This window comes from Apiospora hydei, assembly GCF_038363865.1.
Source record: "Apiospora hydei strain CBS 114990 chromosome Unknown utg000007l_segment0_segment0, whole genome shotgun sequence".
In the NCBI taxonomy this organism is placed as follows: Eukaryota; Fungi; Ascomycota; class Sordariomycetes; order Amphisphaeriales; family Apiosporaceae; genus Apiospora; species Apiospora hydei.
This window is the reverse complement of record NW_027117366.1, coordinates 1,078,152-1,099,369: the sequence shown is the minus strand read 5'-3', so window position 1 is coordinate 1,099,369 and position 21,218 is coordinate 1,078,152. Positions and strand designations below refer to the sequence as shown.

At 52.7% G+C, this 21,218-nt stretch overlaps 4 protein-coding genes across 4 annotated transcripts; 1 reads left to right on the top strand and 3 right to left on the bottom strand.

The window, feature by feature from the left end:
* Nucleotides 1-42: 42 nt before the first annotated feature.
* PG997_009418 (uncharacterized protein) lies at nt 43-946 on the bottom strand (the record flags this gene model as incomplete). The annotated part of the gene is made up of 2 exons (XM_066813733.1): nt 43-245; nt 550-946. The coding sequence occupies 2 exons, from the start codon at nt 944-946 to the stop codon at nt 43-45; spliced, it is 600 nt and encodes a 199-aa protein (XP_066665695.1).
* Nucleotides 947-3,110: 2,164 nt separating this feature from the next.
* PG997_009417 (uncharacterized protein) lies at nt 3,111-6,311 on the top strand (the record flags this gene model as incomplete). The annotated part of the gene is made up of 4 exons (XM_066813732.1): nt 3,111-3,255; nt 3,340-5,379; nt 5,409-6,134; nt 6,205-6,311. Coding segments are annotated over 4 exons (3,018 nt in total), but the record flags the coding sequence as incomplete, so codon positions are not given.
* Nucleotides 6,312-7,724: 1,413 nt separating this feature from the next.
* On the bottom strand, nt 7,725-9,712 carry PG997_009416 (uncharacterized protein; the record flags this gene model as incomplete). The annotated part of the gene is made up of 3 exons (XM_066813731.1): nt 7,725-9,022; nt 9,190-9,596; nt 9,657-9,712. 3 exons carry the CDS (start codon nt 9,710-9,712, stop codon nt 7,725-7,727), a joined length of 1,761 nt encoding a protein of 586 aa, XP_066665693.1.
* A 6,298-nt stretch (nt 9,713-16,010) lies between these two features.
* On the bottom strand, nt 16,011-20,045 carry PG997_009415 (uncharacterized protein; the record flags this gene model as incomplete). The annotated part of the gene is made up of 7 exons (XM_066813730.1): nt 16,011-16,122; nt 16,386-16,595; nt 16,651-16,707; nt 16,761-17,636; nt 17,729-17,965; nt 18,027-19,367; nt 19,426-20,045. 7 exons carry the CDS (start codon nt 20,043-20,045, stop codon nt 16,011-16,013), a joined length of 3,453 nt encoding a protein of 1,150 aa, XP_066665692.1.
* Between the last annotated feature and the right edge of the window lie 1,173 nt (nt 20,046-21,218).

The window sequence follows — 21,218 nt, the reverse complement described above, 5'->3', positions numbered from 1 at the left end:
GTTCCACACGACGTGGGAGAATCTCGCGAAACTTCTCGGACCCTACCCCGAAGCCATCAGCTGGGCGACGACGTTGGTCAGAATGATGATGGGCATGGTAGTCGACGGTGCAGCCTGGCGTCGATCGCTTTGAACCTTGGAACCTAAAATGGTGCGGTAGATCGGTCTCTCGAATTCGGGCCAAGTAGTGTTCAGCATCAACACGGATGACGCACCAGCAAGCTTCGCCTCACCGAGCCAACAGCCTTTTTACAGTAATAGTGCTAAGGCAATATGCAATTCCTATAGGGCTCGCTAGACTATTCGTCCGATACGTTGCCCCATTAGGATCATGGTGTTTCTGCCGGCGTCAGCATCTACCTGGAGTGCGCAGGTGCGGGATAGAGTCTAGACAGAGAAGGTGGCGTGCCCCTCGCCGGGGATCTATCTGGTCTATGTATGGCACTGGCCTGGCATTGGCCTGGCACGGACATGCTATGCAATGTATGCCATGCCATGTGTGCCTGTGTGTGCCTGTGTGTTGTGCAGTCTGAGCGAATGCCAACTCACTCGTACATCTTGCCGGTCTTGACCATGAAAAAGGGCAGCCTTGGGGCCAATAGCCATCGTCAGACGGCCGATCATCAGTTTGATGAGCTGTGTGCTTCATGCAGGCCTGCGCTCTCGATTGGGCTGGGAAAAGGGGCTGCGGTGGGGACAAGGTGGGGAGCTGGCTTGCATAGTGCTGGCACCTTTCAGTGACACCAGTGAATAACTCCGTGTCTACGTTACCCTTGGCTTCTTCGACATGTTGTTCATCGCCTGCCTGGCCAATGACGAGACACCTCTTACCTCGTGCATGGAACAAAGTAGCTGAGAGACACGCAGGAAGAGTAGGCGTATGCGTCTTGTCAAAGCCCAGCAGCAGCGGCGGCAGCAGCAGCGGTAGGAGAGTTTCGTTCGTCATGGTCTGTCGTGCCAGATGCAGCAGCAAATTGACTGACTGCCACTGGCGTGCAGGAGTCGTACGAAGCACTCTGCAGTGCCTGCATGCTGCGCGGCAAATATGTTGTCCATGGCGTCATCGGAAATTGAGCGTGATACGGCCAGGAGGTTGAAGAGATTGGAGTTTCTCAGGTCGGTGATACCGGGGCCGCATACTCAGATTGCGCCTGCCAGGTGCAGCATCATTGCCAAGCTGCAGTCGACTTCTAGCAAGATTGGTGTATGTAGGTATGACCTAGCCAGACCTACAGTGGTGTTTTTTTTCTTCTTCTTATTTCTTTGGGCTGAGGGATTCTGCATCGATAAGATATATATATACATAGGTAGGCAGGTGTTTATAAATAAACGACAGGTGCCGATAGGATCCAACACCATTTGTCAGAGAGATATGGAATGACTTGGTTATAGCGAGATAGGTAAGCGAGTGTATAGGTACCTGGACGTGGTAATTTTAGATCCTTGTGGGTGACCGGGGGTGCGGAGGAAAATGAGCAATGGAAAGGAAGTGGTAAAAAAAAAAAAAAAAAGACACAAAAGTGAAGTGTGTCCCAAAGAAGCTTAGACCCGAGGTTAGACAAGCCCATCCTCAAGCCATCCTCCAATTTCCTGAGCAGTCGCGTACTGCTTATCCGCGCCTCGGTCCAAGAAAACTAGAAGCAAACAACGCCAGATCAAACCGCCAGGCCAAGCAAAGCAAGGAGAATTCGGGCAGGCCTGATGGGATAATAAAACCTAGCCTTGCGTTAGGCCTCTGCTTGCTGCATCCAGCTTGGCCCCTCGACACTAGAGGCCCTTTTCCCCGTCACACATGCACGCTCGCGTCAATATCTTCAACGCTTGACGTTGGACACATCCCACCTCCTGTCAACTAAGCAACTACCTAGTACCTGGCCAGCAGTGGTCGAGTGGCTAGCAGGGGTCGGAACAGTGACCAGCGCCTCCACTGCAGCAGGCCGGAACCAAGATGCTTGTGTTTGTCGAGGCCGCTTGTCTCCATCAGGCAGCACTTTCAATATCAGATTCAGGGGACCTCGGCCTTACTGGGGTCTGAGCCAATCAATCCGGTCCAAAACGAGCGTCCATTTCCAGACGCAGACAGCATCAACCACAACCCAGCTAGAAACACTTTTTGCTGGCCCATCATTCGTTCCGCGTCCACCCCCCGGCCTGAGCACGACAGGACTTGCAGGACCGGGTGGACAGGCCAAATCGAAACAATCTCTCATCTCTCCTGGTTGCTTTGCTTTGCGCAGTGCGTGTGATAGGAAGAGAGCGAAGGGAGGAAAACGCATGCCTGCCTGCCTACCTAGAGAAAGGAAGAAGGAACAAAAAAAAAAGCTACCTACCTAGCTAATAACCCAGGGAGGGGGTAAGTACCTCCTAGGTGATTTGGACGATTTGCTCCCATCCATGTTCGGATGCCTCTCTCCCCGTCACACTGCCTACATTGCATACTTACTACACTACTACCAGAGTACTTTCCCATCCATCAATATCCACCCCTCGCAAGTCTATCTTGTCGGCTTCTGTTTTTGACTTCGACCCAATCCTTTCTTTATTGAAACCTACGAGCGTTGGCACCGAGTTCCTCTTATTCAGGGTTTTGTGTGATTGATTGATACTTTCACCTCGCCTGTCATTTTCGTTCCGAGCCGTCGTTGATTCGTTCCTTCAAGTCAAGTTTACTTATTCGTTCGTGCCGTCTGTCGTTCGGCCATTCCCCCCATCCACCAGACTACTGTATCTCGACTTTTACTTTCCCGACGCCAGACGCATTTATCCCGGTCCAATACCAGACCAACTATTCTACCAAACCTGCTCCAAGGAAATCCTTCTCTCCCATCCGACTTGGCTCTAGTGGAAGCGACAACCATCGTCCCTTTTACTTCCCCATTGATGTCATTTCCTCATCGCCAGCCGACAACCAGCACTTGGTTTTTGTTCTGATCTGAGCAGACGACGACAGGCTCGCCCGAAAGTGCAAAGCACATGATTTACGGAGAATCTCGCTTGGTACTGTACATACTAGGATAAAAGTCCCCAGCCGCCGTATCATTCCAAACCAGCAATAATGCCGGGCCTCTTCTCCCGAATTAGGGGCAAAGACGGCCAGGGGAAAACAAAGTCCAAAAAAAGGCTCCAACATCGACGACCTAACCCACCAGCTGCCCCAAAAACCGCAATGGGATGATGCCTACACAAGAACCTCAGTCGATCCAGAGGAAGTTGGCGAACTAATTCATGCCTGTACCGAGGAGCTCAAGGCCAGGGGTATGTTCAAATCCGTTTACCCACCTTGCACAACATAACAAACGCAAAGTTTACTTGGACTGATTTGTATGTCGCAAACTATAGCCCTCGACCTCCCGTTCCTTCTTCTGCCTTTCCGACCGACGTCGGACCCGAGCGCGGTGCGCAACTTCATCCGACACTTCTTCGATGGCGCCCAACCTGCGCGGGGCGAGTTCCTCGTCCAGGAACTGCGCATGACGGAGCCCATGGTCATCTCCGGTGTTCTTAAATGGTGTTGGAGTCGGCTACAGGGCGGCGTGGTGGGATGGGACGCCTATGAGCTCTTCAAGGTTGGAGAGCAGGACTCGAATATGGCTCGCGACTCGTTCAGAACATTTATCCCCTTGAGTGTCGACAACGAGGTACGCACCAGCATCATATTCGACTACTTCGACCTCCTCTCAGCAGTTGCGGCGCATGGCAAGATGAACGGCTTTGGAGGCCGCAAGCTCTCCCGCATGGCCTCGTGGTGGGCTTTTGAGCACAAGGATACCGGCAATGGCTTCGAGGGCGGCTACAGATCATGGTTGTCCGCTGCCGATGCCACGAGTCACATGTTCTTTGCTTATTTGCGGTCACTGGCGCCACAACCAGCCCTTGGCGCCATCTCGATGCTGCCTATGTCGTTGCAGAAGCTACTGCAGGAAACCGAGTACCCCCCACAAAAACCGTCTCTCATGCAATCCACCACGAATAGGGTCGTTATGATTGTTGACTCTGTTTCGCCTACTCCGTTTGCGCTGCTGCGCCGTGCTAACCACTTCCAATACCGTGAGAATGACCGAGCCCTGCATCAGTTCTCCGAGTATGATGACCCTGTGAAGGCGCTTACCGAGGAGTGCCGCCGAGTCCTGAAAGCCATCTCCCTTGCAAACCAGAAATCGCAGGTTTCTAGCGCGAAACATTCGACTGGCTTGCGGGACGCTTCATGGTCTCGGTTTGAGGACATTGGGTTTGGCGGGGCTGTCGAGGAGGATGAAGACGATGAGGCCGCACGAACTAAGAGCCAGCGGAACGTTCAAGGGCTAAGATCAACGCCAGCTTCAGGTGCAACCAACCTAGGGCGGCCGACCACTCCCTCTTGGGCTGATTTCTTGTCATCCGGCTTCGTTGATGATTCACCAAACAGTCCTTCGATGCTGCTACCTCCGGATAAGGTACTCCCGCCGATCGACACCACTGTCCGCCAGCAGAGCTCCCAGTCTCATAACCCGCGACTCGAAACCAACCAGTTCCTGGAGCCTGGTGAGTTGGCCAACATCACTAAATTCGACCTGGACGAGGCGTTTTGGTGGGTGTGGATGAGCAGTCTGGCACCCGAAGAAACACCCGAACGAAAATCGGCTTTTGGTCGATGCGCTGTGATAGAAACGATCATTCGCTCCGGCCGCTGGCTCGTCATGGAGGAGATGGTCAAAGGGGCTGCCCCAGAACCCGACGCCGGTGCCTATGTGGCGGAGAAGAAGGGCCTTTTCGGTTGGACCAAGCGCAACAAGGACAAGGGGCTCTCTCGCAGCAAGACGGTGGCGGGAAAGCGCGCGCTTGAACAGCAAAGCCAACTTAATCCGAATGGAGGTTTGAGTAAGACGAGCATCGGGCCGGACCAACAGGCCAGAATACAGGCTGCTGCGCAACAGCTACAGGCCAAGGAGCACCACGAGATGCAGAACGCATCCCTTCCAATGCGACGTGGACGGACAGATACGGAGCTGATGAGGGAGAAGACAACCAGTATTCTCACTCTACAGCCCGCCGTCATGAAGGAGGCCTCACCCGCAATGAAATGGGCCAACAAGTACGACAAGGATGCGATCAGGGATGCGTATCTTTCCAGTACCAATCTCGGTCGCGGTCTGGAGCAAGCCACCATGCAAACAAATGGGCACTCGGAGAACAACTCGATGACCAATGGCTCGCTTCGTCCCAATGTCCCAACCAAGTCGCCCACCATGTCGCCTCAGCCGTCGCCGGGATTGGTACCGCCTCACCAAGAACAGGCCAACGGATCCCGCAGTAGGACGCCTGAGCCTCCTCGAGATTACGAACAGGAGGCCGTGGCTTCTCATAACGTACACCCTCTTCAGAGGCCGGAGGCTACGGGGCGTGATTCTCCACTGCCAGCCCCTCCGCAGGACTTCGCGTCAATGGAGGCCGCTCGATCAAACATGATCTCCCTGAACCGGCAAAACAAAGCCCAGAGAGTAAGAAACAACAAAAGAAGCTCCACAAGGAAAAGGAAGAGAAGAAGTCTGGTGGTGGATTCCGAAAACTCTTCGGTCGCAATAAGAATCGTGGTTCAAAGGTGCCGGACAACGCTGCTAGCGATGTCAACAAGATGCTTGCGGAGGCGCCACCAGCCACCCCTGAGAAGCAACCTGAACCTGTCCCATCTGAGCCTGCCCCGGTTTCAGCTCCCGAGCACCCAATGGAACCTATCGAGGAAGCCACTCCAACTCCCACCCAGGCGGAACACCATGATCATGAGCACGAGTCAGCATACGAGCCTTCGGTGGATGAGAACGTTTCCCGGGTTGATACTGCGGACGCGGCAGAAGCCAACCAAGCATTCTCGCGGTTCGACCAAGGACCTCTTTCTGACCAGCCGGCGTTCGTTCCGGAAGTGGATGGCAGTGATGACGAGGCCGCCCCTCCGCCTATCGCACGTGATCATAGCGGCCAGAAGCCTAGGCAAGAAGCCGAGGAAGAGGTGGCTACGACTGGCGTGCCAGCCCTGGACCGATGGGCCCAAATCAGGAAGAACGCTGCTGAGCGCGCCCGACAGAGCGAGGATCAAAGCAGCAGGGGTGGGTATAGCAAGGCGACGACCGAGGGTGATGATGAGACAAGTGGCGAAGAGAGTAAGAGACCCGCGCCCCCTCCTCAAGGCCTAACAATTGCACATGCGGTTATGCTAACAACAAGATATAGCCATCGAATCTCGAGTAGCTCGCATCAAGGCCCGTGTGGCTGAGCTAACGGGCAACATGGAAAATACCTCTGCTCCAGGAACTCGAACTCCTCCTTCTCGACGTTAGGGACGGATATGGGATGACGATTTTGTGATGCACCTCGACGGATAATACTCTTTTGGAATTTTCTGCCCTGTTGGGGGGCCCAGTCCTCCTCGGCAGGCCCTTTCCTCCCCCTTCTCTCTTTCAATCTTCTGGGTTGACGCAAAGCACACTCTTGACGACGTTCTGTTGACGCGTCAAGCTGGCGGCGCGGACCGCTGGGTGCCTCCCTTTTTTTGTTCTTGCTTCTAATTTTCCCGACACATCAAGATTTGTCACCAACCACACGATGATACCACTAGAAAGTTTTTTGTCTGTTTGCCTTTTTTTCTCGATATACCAGCGCGCCTTGCCTTGCCTGTCCTCTTCTTCTTCTTCTTTGCCCCCTATTCCTATCTACACACCAAAAAGGGGCTCGGGAGTGGGGCAAATTATGTAATCGTCCACGGGGGAGCGGATTTGTAGCAATAATAATCTTTCTGACCATAACTTTCTTGGCCTCGTCAAGTTGGCCAACCTATATTTGACACTCAGTACCGATGTGACTAGCGAAACGTGGACCAGATGAGCATGCGGCAAGTGATGTTTTCAGCACGTAAGAATCCTTGTCTTCCTGGGCATTCTTAATGGCGCAGGCATTCATCGCGTCCATGCGTTCACTGATAAATCGAGCAATCGTTGTTTGTTGCCGCCTTCACGTTGGATCTCAGGTTAGTGTCAACATATTACGATCTTGAAAAGACGGCAAGGGAATCTCAGTATGCGAAGAGTAAAATTTGGTCAATATAAGTTCCAACACATAAGTATAGTAACCACAGTGGACGAACTTCAAATTCCACTGATCTAACGTACAATCTCTCTCTTTGCGATTAAAGCACCAGGCAAATAAAAACGCCGGTATAACGCCCACCCAATGCGCCCACTCGTGAATTCATCTTTTTTTCGCCCGTGTCTTTACAAATGCAAGCATCCAAACATCGTGAAGAGAGTTGGGGGAGAAAGGAGCCCCATTACTTTGACAAGCACCCAAGCCCTCCCTCTTCTTCTTCCCCTCCCCTCCCCTCTATATCAGAATACCCGAAGCCCTGATTACAATCCACACACAAAGATAAGTCGCTGTCGGACCAAATAGAATAACAGTACCAGGACGCCATACAATGCTTCGGTATCCAAACGAAAGTTCAGAAAGGAGAACAAGCGAACATCGCTCGTACGGTATAAAATGATAAACCCCTAAAAAGCCCATAGGATAATCGATAAACACGCCGGTCAAGTGGATCGAGGCCGAATGGCCATGCTAGCGTACCGCTTTTCGAAGGTATAGAAGTATGATGTGGTTATGTTGTACAGTCCGCAGGAGTGATGCGGAGAAAATCGTCCGTTTAGTAGTTGCGGCGACGAAAACGAATAGCCAAAAAGAAAACGTGGTGAAACAGTCTAGGAGTCGACCCTTACCCTCTTGGCTTCTACACCTTCTGGTCCATCAGACGAGGGTCCAGCGGTGTTAATCTCGGGACTCTTGCGTTTGTGGGGGTTCTCGTCCCTTAGAAAAGACGGACCAGAACCATGTACAGGAGTAGCGAAATTCAGGGGGCTTGGTAGAGTGTTGCTGTCGTTGCCCCGGAAGTTCCATTCGGGATAGAAGCTGCTAGGGCTCGGCAGAAACTCATTATTGAGGAAACGGGAAGGTAGCGCCGAGACAGGAGTATCGATATTCATATTGTTGTTGGTCTGGGCTTGAGGCAGAGGCCTTGCGAAAGGATTTGGGGGCCCTGTTGCTCCCGCAGAAAGCAGTGCAGAAGCTGACGGAGACGGCGGCGGAAGAACGGGACCAGTGCCGTGAGACTCGGCATTACTGCGGCGGTTGGCTTGTGTCGCCGTTTCTGAAGGGTTTGCCGGTGACGTGCTTGAATCTTGGGTGTTGCTGCCAGCTTCCGAGGCCTCATCGGGAATCTGCACTTTGAGTTTGGGCCTTGGAGCACCACCACCCACTCTGAGACTATTAGATCGCGAGGGAGGAGTGAAAGTAGTCTCTGGAATAGACCCAGAAATGGACTTTCGGGGCCCGGGACCCAGATTGCTCGGCACATTAGATGTGTTGGATCTTTGAGGCGGCGGCGGCGGGGAGCTGTGGTCATTATTCCGTTGAACAGCGCCTACATCCACAGACTGAGCTCGGTTACCTCCAGCGGCAGATTCATCTTTCCCGTTGCGAGGCTCTGCACCAAAAGATTCGAGGTGTTGGGACAGAATGGAGCGGTTCTCGTCTATAGGAGTGAAGATACTGTGCTGCTTGCGTGCCGGTAACTTCTTGATTGCAGAAGTGGTATCGAGAAAGCGGTTCGGTCTATCAGGAGCGGCATCAGGTCTGGGTTCCATAGGTGGCAGAGGCTGTTGAGGCTCTTGTTGCGGTGGCGGTTGCGGGGGCGGATGGTGCTGAATCTGCGGCGGCTCAAGATGCTGATGCTGTGGTTGCGGAGGGGACATGTGCGGCACGGGCTGAGGTTGCTGAGGAAGCTGCTGTGGTTGAGGCTGTGGTGAAGCTTGCGGGCGCTGCATCTGTTGATTTTGCGGAGGACCTTGAGAGTAGCTGGGAGGAGGAACCGAAGAGCGCCTGTCATCCATATACTGGGGCATCGGAGGCTGCGGCTGCTGGTGGTGCTGAGGAGGCGGGTACGGGAACTGGGTTGGCTGATGAGCGGCCATATGCGGTATGCTGGACATGCCAGGTTGGCCTTGTGGGTTGTAGATTGCGGGGTGAGGCATGTAAGCATAGCCGTTCGCATGTTGTCCGGTCGGTCGTCTGAAGTCGGTCCTCGAGGAGGGTCTGGATCCCATCTGCGGCTGCGGCGTGTGACCTCGCGCCACGAAAGGGACACCGTTGATGGGCGGTGAGGCTGACGGAGTGTGCCCTCGTAACTGCGGAAAGGGGGCTGCCCTTGTGTCTGGTAGTGAGGAGGAATCATCTGCGGTTCGACGGAGCCCTCATGGCCGTGAGGTGGCGTGGCGTCGCCATCTTCATCGTCATCGTCATCGCCGCCATTGAAGTCCGTCGGACCCTTGTGCTCATTTGGCCCACCGTGCTGCAATGACGATTCTCCTGTCAGTTCTGCCTTGTTCGGCCTTTGCGATATAGATAACCAGATACGCACATATGTGTAACGCGTGATCAACTCGCGCATGTCACCCGAGGAGTACTCATAGAGCTTCTTGTTGCTGCCGAAAATGAAGACAGCCACATCGACGGAGCAGAGGACGGAAAGCTCGTGCGCCTTCTTGAACAGACCACCTTTGCGCTTCAAAAAGGTACTGCAGGCAGAAGATGTCAGTCTCGGGTCGCAATGCGCGCGAGTTTGGGGGCAAACCTACACCGAGCGGTTCCTGTCATCCTTGATCGCTTTGATCTCAATCTTTCTCCGCCCCATCTTGGATTAGATGGCTGGCTTGCCGGGCAGACGGACGATAGAGCGCGACGTTCCGTGGGGCTAGATGGACAATTGCGACGGGAGTTCCGCCAGGATTATTAGGCTCCTTGGGGGTGGTCGTCGCCCAATGCTGCGCTGCTGTTGCGGTCGGAGAGGGCTGGGACTGGTGCAGGCAGAGCGCGATTGCGACGGCGGAGGGCGAAGATGAGTATAGCGAAGTGCCGGGGAGTTGGCGCGCCAAAAAGGTGGCAGACTATGTCGGGTGGGCGCTGTCAAACCAAGCTCTAACAAATGCAATAAGAAACAACAGAGTTTGGAACTAGTGGAAGCCGGCCTTTTTGACTTTGGGGGGAGGGCGCTGGGCATGCAGATGGGTAGATTATACAGGAACAACAGGCAAAGCGAAGCAAAGTCGAGTGTGCGTGTGCGTGTGCGTGTGTATGGAGAGAGATCTATGTATAGTCTGTGTGTATGTATAGAAGATAAAGATAGAAAAAAAAAGGTGACGACCTTGCTAGCCTTGGGGCCAAGGATGAATAGAACAGAGCCCGTTGCGTACGTAGTCTTGTGGAGAGAAGGGAGTGAGTGTGTGTGAGAGAGAATAGAGGGAACGGGTGCGGGTCAAAATATGAAACGGGGCTTGATGGATGGGAGAGGGACGAGAGGGACGAGACGGGCGCGCACACGCCTGCTTTTCAACGATTTCGCGCCGACTCCAATGCTAACCACCCGCTCACTCGGGTGCGCGATGTTTCTGTTCTCTATCCGGCAGCAGCCAGGCGTTGGTGTCGTCGATGCTCGCGATGCAGAGAGCGTGAGAGGCAGAGACACAGAGAGAGAGATACAATGCTACATGCAGACAAACATACATGCAACAGAAAAACGCTATGTACTTACAGACGTCGGTGCTTGTGCAGGGCGATGGGGCTGAACTGGCTGGTTGATTCTAATAATAGACGGATCGTGTTCACCACGTCTTGTCACTTGCTCGGGATGGGAGCAGAGAACAAAAAAAAGAAGACTGGAGGGAATGGGAAGGGGGGAAACGGGGGGTGGGAGTGAGGGCGGGGGGGTTTCGATGGGCACGGCACGGCACACACGCCCTCGCTCACTTCTGGCTCTCGCACCCTGTTCTCTTTCGCTGCTGTTGCTGCTGCTGCTGCTCATCTCACCAAGACCAAGGCAGCTCAAGAAAGTGGGCGGGCCTGAGGTTGGCAGAGGTCAACATAATTGAATCAAGCAAGTCGAGTCCTACATGTACCTAGTGCCTACTACGGGCAGTGGACTACCTATCATACTGTCCCGTCTGGTACCAGGCCCGGAAGGGGGGGTCCATCATTGATGTACAGTACGGCGTGCATGTACCTGCCGCTGCCAGCAGGCTCTGGTGCGCGACTCCTGTAGCCGTCAGGGTTTGCATACAACACGTCCAGTGCTGCCAAGCAAATGCAGGCTCGAATGAGAGAGGGAGGCATCAAATGGAAAGTGCCGTCCATTGGAAGTTGGTCTCATAGGTTAAGTACATGTAATCAATTGGGCCAATGGGGGATAGCCTGTCGATAGCCTGTCCACATTTTGCTCATCCCGAGAAACCGTTGCCTCCGAACATTGAAGCTGCTTCCATGTTCCGCTCCCCACCTTCTCGTAGTGGTTAATGCCTTGGATGGAGGCTAAAGCACTTCGAGTACTGAAAAACCCACCCAGCACTACCGAGTACCACAGATAGATACCCTGCAGTAGTAGGGGAGGCGGCTGGAGGATAGGTACGATAGGTACATGTAGCCTCGAACAAGCCCAATTGTAAGTATGTATTGAGTGCTACGACTAGTACCAATAGTACCTACCTAGATATCAAATGTGATAGGCACAGGCACAGGCATGCATGGTATGGGTGCGTAACAAGGTTTTGCTCTTTTTCCTTCTTCTCGCAGGTTTCGGTAACGGCTGCTGGTGGCTTGTCAGCACTGCTCACCACCAAGTCCGGGATGTGCCAGATGCGGCACTGCGGCAGGGTCCCCAGCAAGCCTCAAGTGCTCGATCCGTACATTGTGGCCCGTCTTGCGACCTTGCCTGCTTGCGACCTACGGCACAACGGGCAACGAGACAACGTACACTAATAAGTAAGTAGGTTAGGTAAGTATGTCTGTTAGTTACATGTTCTCGCTGCCGTGCAGTCCACTTCGCATCAACCTCGATCACTCTGTCTCGCAAAGAGCAGCCGTCCTGGCGGGTTGAGATGATGCTTATTGTGAGACTCTCATCAGCGTTCGACTGGGCAAAGCCAAGAGAGTGTTTGCTTTGCCCACCCCCTGCAGCCATCGTCACATGCCCTGCCAAAGCTGGTGGGATACCCACCACCTAGCATTACTTCTCTTGGACACTCACTGTCAGGATGTGCGTGACCTGTCTGCACGTAACAAGATCCGGTCGGCTGCCTCATCCCCCTTCACTATTGGCAGATGACGATGACTAAGGGGGACCGTGGCCCGGGGGGCAGCTGTTACCTTCTACCTTCAGCCTTACCAATCAAGGACCGCCGGGTCTGCAGCTTAGTAGATGCATCGCCGCCTGTTACTTGCATCTTTGGTTGCGAAACATGTCCCCAATCACAGCCGAGACCCCTAGAGCCTCAATGGTGGCTGTGTTTATTTTTGGGCATTCAACATTGCTTCGAGAAGGCGTTTCTCTCATGATTACTCTTCCATGGCCCTGACGATCTTCACGCGATTCTCCAATCTCCCCCTTACTTCCCAGAGCCGCGCTTCTGCTCTTCTCAGGGGATGGAAAGCAATCCCTTCCCGGCCAATGGCAACAGGAGTGGGCGTCTATCGCCCATCAGGCTTAAGCGAGACCTTGCTTGGGGATGCTCGATATAGAACGTTTTCGTCATCCGGTCACCAAGTTTAGATAGCCGAAGCACGATAAAGGGACATCTCATTTCTCCCCCTCTGCTGACATGCGGCATTCCCAGCCGAAAACGGGGCCAAGACGGATGACCGGTTGCGCAAGGCAGGTTGATAATGCAACCGTCGCGTTCATGTCACGCTTGCATGGATGTCGGTCGATTGAAGGTTGACGTTGGCAGGTAGGTACCACGAACTGCGCTCTGGCTCCGGTCCCGAGTAAGCAACAGACATCGGTGCCTGCATAGGCCCTGCAGCAAATACCACTTTGATTGATAAACTTCGAGATTACAGGGAGTCTTCTTTTTCGCTTGTGCAAGCTCGTGGATGGTATATTTCGATATGGCTGCAGCGTACTAACCAACACCGAGTCCACCGGGTCACCATTCGGTACATACGAATCGAGCATCCCCAAAGTTAAGCGCCGGGCGTTACGGGACGCTAGAGAGCGAGTTGGCCATCTGAGATGCCTTGCAGTCTTTGGGATAAGTCTTTGTCGATGCTGATTGGCGTCGTGTATCAATGTATGTGTGTGAGGTAAGGCTACCTAGGAGGGTAGTGGAAGATTCCACCCCCGCCAATCTGGATAGCACAGGCACAACACACACATACACAACCACGCGATGATGCTGTTGCTAAAAATAGCTATTTATAGAAACAAGAGCAAAAAAAACAAAAGCAGCCAATGCCCCCGCTTGCCTGCATTGACAATGTCGCACAACTTTCTCACCTTCGTCCCCTTCCGGCCAATTAGCCCGCGAGCGCCGCCGGGCTCAAGTGGGGTAAAATAGCCCTCCAAGCCCGGCGGCCAAGCCTTCATTCAATCATCCAAGCAGAAGAAACGACCGCGGTGATCCTTGCATGCTGGGCAAAGCCATTCAACAAGAAACAACCCCTTCCCTGCTCTCTCACACACACCAGCCAGCCAGCCAGCCAGCCAACGCTAGCCCGGCGAACCTAAACACTCACGGCCTCGTTTCCCACTGGCCTCAGCTTATGGGAACAGCGAAGCTTGTGACAATGCGACGCTGAGATTCCCAGGATCGTGAGTGAGCCACCCCTTCCTTTGCCCTTGTACGCAGGTGTCTGGAAAATCTCTGTCTCTGTCTGGACGGTCCCGATTCATGGAACCGAGTTTGTTGCGTTGCGCCCGCCGGCTCCCCCCATCCCATTGTGGTCCATCTCCAGATCGACAGCCAGACAAACGATTAAGGCGAGGGGGGGTCATAATATCTTACGTTGGTATCTGCCTTTGACCCGCATATGATGTTCATCGGGTTTGTCTATGAGTACGGGATTTGTCAGGCCTACCGGGCGAGCAAGCGAACAGCGCCGGCACACCGACATCACACTTGATCGTCGTGGATTAGCCGCCGAACTGGGCAATATACATTGACGAGCCAACTTCCCCTGCAAGGATCACCACCGCACAAACGAACTGTACTCGCTGTAGGTTCGTTCACATTGATGCATACATTGTATCCAACGGACTGGTATGGATCGGCTGCGACCCGGGAAAACAAGGGCTGGTGGGATTCACTGGTCCTATCCAACCAGAGCGGACAGCCTGTTGTACTTTCGGCATTTGATTATAGTGTTACTATTTTCTTATATATATATATTATTTTACCCTCCTTTGATAAGAGAGGGATCGATCTTACGTACGCGGCAATCCCTCGGCCGGCCCTTTCCTGAGCCCGGATGTTTAACAATCCGACTGCTGCGGTACTGCACACCGCAAGAAGAAGACGCATGAGAGGGTAGACGAAGAAACCTGGATAGTACAGTACAGCAGGCACTTGGGCTGATGGTAGATACCAAGGCAGGTGGTCGGACAATATTACATCTCCAACAACCTGACTGTGATGGGGATCCTCCTACTGGGTACACCGCATATTGTGTGTGTGTGTGTGTGTATGTGCGCACGCGGGGTATTATCCCAAATAACATCGAGATCGTAAGCTGGGCTAATTAACCCCCCTCCCACCTGAACGAATGTGATGTGTGACCATCATCCATCTTGGTGCATCATCATCATCATCAGTCAGTCAAGAGAGAAGGACACAGCAATGTGGGTGGTGCAACTTGCCAAAGAACATGATCGCGTCCCAAAGCTAAGGCACACGTACACACACACACACACGCACCTAGCAACTAACCATACCATGGAGTAATACACTCCCGAGCTGCAGGAACCGCATCCCTCGGGTACTATGTTTAGCAATGGCAAACCTGCATGCGTTTCTTTCGACCTACGTACACGCACACGCTAGGCCACGCTGCTACTGCACTCACTTCATGTTTTCGATATGCACGCCTGCACGCCCGCTGCTATCTATTCCCGGCACCATGGCTACATGATGTGTAGGCCTGGTAAATGACGGTCTTATCAGAACACCACCGACACCACCCCACACAGCAACCAGCAACAAACAGAGTTTTGTTCCTCCTATCCAACTGCATCTGGGTCGATACAGGCAGGACTAGACCCTTTGGTGATCTCGTTAGGGGGTCTATACTCATGTACATGGGTTTTTGATAGTATACGAGTTATAGGTTGTATATGTTTTAGGCGCTCACATCCTTGCAAGGACACTGATGACCACATCTGACCATGTTTATCACCCCGTCGTCAAACAGCCCGCATTCTTCTGGGGGTATTGTTTCAACGATACGACGAGCTATGTCTGCCCTATCGTAATGGCTTGTGTGTATTGTGTGTATTAATGGTTGCTGTAGCAGAATGCTCTTCTTATTGGGCAGCGACCTATCATAATGATGATGCTTTTTCTCAACCCTCTTTGTCGCAAGTGATCGCAAGAGTGTTACATCGTGGGCCTCACGATGCAAGTGAGAAAAGCCAATGTGCAAAAAATAAACCTGAACGCCAATATTGATGCTTGCCCTTCCCATGCAGGTACCCTCGCTTCCATATTTGGATCATCATCCATCCTAAACACCCTCCAGTCATGTGCCCTGTGAGCATGAAAATAAACCCCAACGCCTGGCCTTGCAACAAAGTCCGCATACGGAGTGCTCCAGACGTGGAGGGAAAGAGAGAGAGAGAGAGAGAAGAAAAAAAAGCCAGAGTTGCATATGCAAATCCAAATACAAACCCCTCCCCCCACCTTCCTCTCGCTTTACACTTACACGGGATGGCCTCGACTACCGACTGAATATGGAAGCCGGATGACCTCCCAGAGTCTAAATATAGTGTTATGGTGAACTCTCGACGCTGGCTGATGATGAGTGCGGGCGTGGACTTCGGCGGCAATCTGAATGTACAAACTTGCCCTCGCGATGTATACGTTTCGTAGCGCACTGGTAACCAAGTTCCCAGCCGATCCGTATAGCGTCGCCTGGACACCTTCTCAGCGAAACTGTGCGACAACCCACTAAGGGGAAGCTGCTGAGCCCCCAGCCGCAGGGGCGCTGAAAGAACCAAAGCCTCCGCTGTCATTGGCGCTATCGGGATTAGTGATGGTGCCGTTGAGTAGAGGACATTTGCTGTGAGTCCATATACGTTAGCGATCAATGCTGGCCGCAAACCTCTAGGGTCTTGAGATATAGTCAAGGAAATGAAGGGAAGCTGTTCCCCATATAGGTACACTCCAACTGAAAGCTGCCACTTGGCGACTGAGCAAACGAGAGCAGCCAGAGGACAGTCTCATTTCTCGCAGACATATGCTCCCGTGTGAGACAGACCCCAGGTATCTGAGGCGGGGGAGAGGGGAGCATGGGAGGTTTGAAGATCGCATCGATGGACAAACCTTTTATTGGTCTTGATGTGTCCAACCTGCCCGCAGTTTGCGCACTTCCGGGTCGTGCCGCCTGCCGTCTTATCGGCAGAACCAGACGGATCCGGGGATGCTGCATCGGGGTCGGCCACGGCATTCTTCTTTTTCTTGCCCTTGCCTTGTTTCTCGCGCACTTGTCGTCGATCTTGGTTCTTGAGCAGCCTAGATAGTTCCTTCTCGACACTATACCAAGTTAGTTGGCGCATTCGCACAAGTTAGGCATAGGAAGGCGGCTTACAGTTTCATGCGCTCCCTATCGGCATCAGCGTCGCCGGTGGCTTTGAGACTGTACACACTGTGTATATCTGTTAGCAGTGATCCATCACAAGAAGGGCAGAGGGCGCGTACTCTCGGGAGGTTTCTTCCGTCTCTTTCCTCAGTTTGATGTAGTTCCTGATGACGGCCGGGTTGTCTAGAATAACCGACTCCATCACCTCATTGCCATCCTCATCTCGCACCTTACGGTTGATCTTTAACTTGCGTTTAGTCTGAAGTCGACTGCCAGCGCTAGTGCGTGAGAACTGACTGCGTCCGTCATCGACATGAGCAGCTGGTGTGTAGTCAGATTTCCTCGTGTTAAATCGATCATCTTCATTTGTGGTGTCCAACACATCCGCGTCCTCATGTGTTGTAGGATCCGACAGTGTCGTTTTCTGTCGTTCCCAGATGTCTCCGATAGCAGCGGTGTACATGTCGTGTTGCTTCTTCACGTTGTATGAATGACCACCATTTGCTTTGCGCTCTTTCTCGATGGCATCAGCGCTAGTGGCAAGTGGCCCTTGCACAGCATTGATATAGCCTCCCTTCATGGACGTTTTGATGAAACTAAAGCCGAGGCCATGGCCCGTAGGGTCACCCTCACCATGAAGTGCCACCATGGCCTTCTGTGCACTGGCTTCGAGGAAGTTTGACGTGAGCTTCCAAGGAGCCATCTTGATGGCCAGAGGCTCTTCGGCCCCGCCTTCGTCTTCGTCATCCGCGGTAGTAGCGTTCTTTCTGTTCACGTCGTACCCGGCTGCTTGCAATTGCATTTGTCCGATTTGCATCGCCTCGATCAAGCAAACGTCCTCAGGCTTGATCATAGCGCGGATGTCCTTCTCGTCCATCAAGGACTCGCCTTCCTTCAACTTCCAGGTCTTGGAGTCGCGGTCATAGGCCAGGAACTCTTTCATTTTTTGTCTACGTTGTGTTAGTTCGTACTTGTTGGCTTTCTGTTCTGTGAAACTGTAGAAATGGTCGATTCGTTGAGAGATATCTGACCCTCGTTTGTTTGGGGGACGGGGTAATTGTAGATATGATCGTTAATGTCAACGCACCTATTCTGAGGGTCGAACTTGTCAAATACGTGAGGTGTGATTTCATGAATATCGACGTCCTGGGTTGGCCGTTTCCTCATCATGCGATAAGATATCATCTTCAGTCGGTTTTTGGCAGTGCTAGTGACCTTGCGGGCGTGAGGGCCAGGAACCTCGACCGAAGGGAATGTCTGGCCCACGACATAGATGTGATCGATGGCCTTCAAGTAGAATCGTGGACCGTCATGGACGTTTGTGCTGAAGCCGAGAAGGGAAATCATTTGGCCTCGGCTCATGCTTGAAGATGGGAGCTCGGTACATTTCATTGTGAAGCGTTGGGACAGTCTCGCCAGGCTCAACTTTGCCAAAGATCGAGAATGGTGACTTATCTTCGGGCATTAGTATGTGGGGCTCACCAATGTCAGCCTTGGCTGTCTTGCTGTCTTCCTCCTTGTCATCTTTGCGGCGATGATAGTTGATTACTCGACTTCCCATGCCGAAGTTGGACAACATGACGGGTGCTTGTTCTGAGTATTCGAATAGCACGGCCGAAGAGTTATCGTTGAGGCTCAGATCTTTGCTGGTCTTGAATATATCCTGTATGCTCCTGTTCTTGAGCTCTTTCCGCTTCGTCCTGGAGTGTTTCTTAAACGTGATAGCACTGCGCACAAGCTTTTCCAAGTCGAATTTCTTGCGGTGGTGCTCCCAGAAGTTGCCCTCAAGCTTCGTTCGGTAGAATGGGAACGTCAATTTAAGAGCTGGTAGACTGTGCTCCACCGCAAGATTTCCAAGCGTAGCTCTGACCTTGCTCTTGTTGTTAGCCTTGAGCGCGTTGTAGGCGTCGTCGTTGGAAATATTGAAGCGGGCCTTGACATCCCTGCCAAGTTGCCCGTTCGCCATACGCGTCGTCTTCTCCTCGATCTTTGGGCGCTTCTTGGGGCGGTCGGACTGCAAATCTTCTATAAGCAAGTAGGGATCATTAAGATCAAGTCGAACTCGCTGGCCGAAACGTTTAGTAGCCTCGGCGAAATTATTGATACCCGACGTATCGAAAGACGAGATGTCAGGCAGACCAATCTCAATCTTGCGCTTTTTCTTGGTCTGCTGACGATCCGGCTGCAGGAACTCACGATCCCAATCATCCATCTCCTCATCCTCGTTGTGCGGTGGTGTGACAAGGCCATTTGCCCTATCAAGCACTGCCGTTGGGTCATGGATACTGTCCCAGTCGTCGCAAACTGTTGCGAACTCGGCCAATGTGAAACCCCCAACAGGCTCATTTTCATCTTCCGAGTCTGACTCTGGCTCTTCCATGTCCATAGCGATGGAACCCATGAAACGACTCCATTCGTTTTCCTCGCCGTACTGCTGCTGCGGCCGTTTCTGTGTTGCCGCAATAGTGCTGTCAGAGAGACGGAACAACTTGGCAGAGTCCCCTTCGAGTTCGAGTTCCAGCTTGGTGGGAACTAGAGCAGGTGGGCTCTTGGCAGGCTCCTTATAACTAAATTCGGCGGGCCATTCCTGGAAGAGCTCCCTAAAATAGAGAATTTTATGGGGTGCGAAGCTGGGAAACTTTTGTTCGAGCAGTTCGTCGACATTTTGAGGCGGGATCGGAATGGCAGAATGGTCCTGGCGGTTCGACTGTTCATTGACCCAAGCGCTAACACTACTTTCGCCTTGTTGAGGGGAAGTTGAGGCGCATACGCTCCTCGAAGGACATATTATTCCAGTCATCGTCGGTGACGTTGGCATCGACAGGAGCAGCACTCGGCGCAGCAGGTACAGAAGACCGGTTGGCTTCACCGTCGGGTTCACCCTTAATGTCGCGCTCGTCATCCTGTGTGGGCTGAGTTGGAGGTTCGGTTGTTGGCGGCGACGAAGGAATCAGATTATCGTCACCATCACCGAACAGATCGTCGAACCCGTCCTGGTCGTGACTGGTACCGCTATCTTCAGTCAAGTTAGGAATCTGAGACATGCTGGTATCAAGGTCCTTGTGACCGCCATCCTCCGAAGCAATGTCATCGTCGCTTATGTCCTCGTAATCGATGGCATCGTCAGCCTTGTCGGTTTGGTCGAGTTTTTTGTCGCCAAAGCCCTCGAGATTCAGCTTTGCGCCTTGTCCACCGCTGACTCCAGCCAGCATGGTCTCGATCGCCTTGTCATCTTCGACGGCCTGATTTGACCAGTCGATGGTATCGAATTCGGGGGAATCTCGTGCTTCGGCCTTGACACTTTTTACTGGCTGGTTGTTGAGTTCGCTGAAGTCGTCCGCCATTTCCACATCTTCAGCGCCGGCAAAGCCGTCGGCGGCCAGCATGTCGAGTTCGTCGGACATGGTGTCGGATTTCCTCTTCTCTTCACAGTCGTAGCCCTTCTAGAAAGTCTGGAATCACGCGCGCGTGACCTCGGACAGGCCGAATAATTATTTCATTCCGGAAAAACGCAGAGCTTCGTGCCGCTACCTGTAGATCTGACGTTTTCGGGTTGACGCGATGTGTCGGGAGTGGCCAACGCAGCCAGAGTCGAAAGATGTTGCTAGACACGGCGTGGAAGCGTGAATCGATGAATGTTGGAGAGGTGACGAGAAGTGTTGCCAAGACCGTGGTGGAGCCGATGGTGCCTAGGTAGCGCGTTGTTGCACTAGCCACCACGACCCATTGATTGATCTGGGGAACACAGCGCCGGGAGCTGACGGTATGTGGCGGTAAAAGATGTGGCTAGGTAAGCGACTGTGGATGAGCAACGCTGTCAAGTATCAATCTGTAGGTGGGTAAAAGTGAATGCCTTGTACTAATAAAAGCGCCTATAACTAGGAAGAAGGAAGCAGAAATGAAACCTTGGCGGTCATTGTTAGCAACAAAACATCGCAAAGTGGTTGTCAATGTGGCTGACAAGATGTGATTTCAAAGTGTAGCGGATGGAAGCGAGGTGTGGAAGTGCAGGTGTATGTAGATTGATTGATCAGATTGTTCCGTAGATTGTTTGCCAGCAACATATCAAATCTGACTGACTCGCTAATTGTTGATTGTTCTGGACCATGGCAACCCAGGTAGGAAGGTAGGAGGACGTAGGTACATGTATGTATGTAGATTGATAAAGCTGGTCAGTTTCTCCCACTTACCTCGGCTCGTCTTCCTGCCTCGAGTCCTTCCAATCCAGGCGGAACGGTCGCTGACGGCAGTCCAGACTCCAGAAGGGGTCAACCCAGATGGATGGAAACAGGCTAAAATATCATATCTGCTCCCGAAAGAAAGATCAGTACGTTCGTGGTGGATTTAAGATGAGGTTCCTTTTTTCCTTCTTGTATACCAAGTTGCTTAATTGACTTCTATTGACGTTAACCTTTTGACACAACTTGGTTTTCTGTGATCCGTGATTTACTTTGACTTCCGATTCTGATACCACGCGGCCAGGGGTTAGTCACTGGTGGTATGTCGACTACATGTACCTAATGGCTTACCTAGTGCATCAAGTAGGCACCTGGGCAGTAGGTAGGTAGGTATAGGCT